Below are 2,500 nucleotides of genomic sequence, written 5' to 3'. Positions count from 1 at the left end.
ACAACTGCTGGAAATCGTTCTCGTCCAAGAGGCATTTCAGTGGCAGGTATGCACACGAACACACACACATGCACGTACGTACGTACGTACGTACGTACGTACGTACGTGCGCTCGCTCGCAAGCACACGCAACACACAGTGTGACTCACCAGCTGGTCAGCCTGGGCATCTAGGTCATTAGAGAAGGTCAGCAGATCAACCAGAGTAATGCCCTTGTTCACCTATAGAAGATACACACACACACACACACACACACACACACACACACACACACACACACACACACACACACACACACACACACACACACACACCATTAGATACACACATAGAGTACACACAACAAACACAAGCACACAACAGAGTGCTTATGTCATGCTGACAGAATGATTGATAACGCTGGCATTGTGTTTGATTTATCTCCTTGTAGGATGCCAGTATGGAGTCAATCAATCAATCAATCAATAAATCAATTGTTTAGACTCAGGGTCCATAATAAAACAGACATAAAACACTACAGAACATCCTTATCACAAAAGAAAAAGCAGTTTTTACAATAAACCAGTGCATACCAGTGCTTCCAAAAAGCAGACCGATATTTAGTTATACTGAGGCTGGGGTAAGACAGCAGCATATTTAGTTATACTGAGGCTGGGGTAAGACAGCAGCATATTTAGTTATACTGAGGCTGGGGTAAGACAGCAGCATATTTAGTTATACTGAGGCTGGGGTAAGACAGCAGCATATTTAGTTATACTGAGGCTGGGGTAAGACAGCAGCATATTTAGTTATACTGAGGCTGGGGTAAGACAGCAGCATATTTAGTTATACTGAGGCTGGGGTAAGACAGCAGCATATTTAGTTATACTGAGGCTGGGGTATAGACAGCAGCATATTTAGTTATACTGAGGCTGGGGTAAGACAGCAGCATAATTAGTTATACTGAGGCTGGGGTAAGACAGCAGCATATTTAGTTATACTGAGGCTGGGGTAAGACAGCAGCATATTTAGTTATACTGAGGCTGGGGTAAGACAGCAGCATAATTATATTTAGTTATACTGAGGCTGGGGTAAGACAGCAGCATAATTAGTTATACTGAGGCTGGGGTAAGACAGCAGCATATTTAGTTATACTGAGGCTGGGGTAAGACAGCAGCATATTTAGTTATACTGAGGCTTGGGTAAGACAGCAGCATATTTAGTTATACTGAGGCTGGGGTAAGACAGCAGCATATTTAGTTATACTGAGGCTGGGGTAAGACAGCAGCATATTTAGTTATACTGAGGCTGGGGTAAGACAGCAGCATATTTAGTTATACTGAGGCTGGGGTAAGACAGCAGCATAATTATATTTAGTTATACTGAGGCTGGGGTAAGACAGCAGCATAATTATATTTAGTTATACTGAGGCTGGGGTAAGACAGCAGCATAATTATAAAGTTCTGAGACTTATTAAGACGACACACATTTGTACATCAAGTTTCTCATGTGCTTCAAACCACATTATTTCAACGCCTAATCAAAACAAACAATTCAGCCGTGTTTTTCTCTCAGAGCACAGTAGACTCGTGGCTAGCTAGTTTCTAACACCACCGCCCGCCACCAGAGGGCGCAGCTGTATCACACACAAAAACACACACACACACACACACACACACACACACACACACACACACACACACACACACACACACACACACACACACACAAACGTAACTTTAAAAATAAAATACGAAAAAAATTTACAAAAACGAATTACAAAAAAAAACCTAAAAAAAACCACACGCATGCACACATACACACTAAAGAAAACGTAACATAAAAAAACTTAACTTAAAAAAAAATCTTAAAAAAGTACGTAATTTATTCTAATTGTTGTTATTGCAATTTACGAGCTGCGTTCGCTTCCCGCGTGTCTTACTTGTAGTAGGCTACAGTCAATAGTAGCCTGCTAAATAATAGGCTGCTTTATGAAATGATCAACGGATCATGCACTGCATGCGCTTGTCGCTGTGATTTTTGATCCAACACATCCTTTTCTTTTGAGTTTAACTATGTTCAAAACAATGAAATAAACAATACATACTGTATAATGCTACATTTCATATGTAGGCTAAATATCATATACCGGGCGGGTGGACGGGCGAGAGAGAGAGAGACAGAGAGAGAGAGAGAGAGAGAGAGAGAGAGAGAGAGAGAGAGTTGTGTTTACAATCAGCTGATGAAACGGCAATCAAAACGGCAAAACCATAGCACATTCAGCCCCATACAGGCTCGGTTTTAGGATAGACAATTCATATTTTCCCTGTCTTTTATAACTGTGTAGCCAACAATACATGATGACTACAGTGAGTGTCCTGTCCTACAACATTACATGGGAGTTGCCCTGCAGGCAGCGGCCCGGCCCACACATCACTAGACTGCAGTTTATTCATGCTCATTTTGTTGCTTCCTGGGCAGAAACCTTAATTGTATAGTCCCATTAAAAAAATGAAAGAAA

At 41.4% G+C, this 2,500-nt stretch overlaps 1 protein-coding gene across 1 annotated transcript in view; it reads right to left on the bottom strand.

The window, feature by feature from the left end:
• The window catches only part of prom1b (prominin 1 b), a gene marked incomplete at both ends in the record, with an annotated part of 61,997 nt that overhangs the window by 14,758 nt on the left and 44,739 nt on the right, over positions 1-2,500 (bottom strand). The window contains one exon of the mRNA XM_079498254.1: positions 150-221. Within this exon, the coding sequence (XP_079354380.1) occupies positions 150-221 (72 nt within the window). The remainder of the gene's footprint in view (positions 1-149; positions 222-2,500) is intronic.

This window comes from Electrona antarctica (assembly GCF_951216825.1).
Source record: "Electrona antarctica genome assembly, chromosome: 4".
Classification (NCBI taxonomy): domain Eukaryota; kingdom Metazoa; phylum Chordata; class Actinopteri; order Myctophiformes; family Myctophidae; genus Electrona; species Electrona antarctica.
Note: the sequence above shows the minus strand (reverse complement) of the source record. Positions and strands in the feature narration are given on the sequence as shown.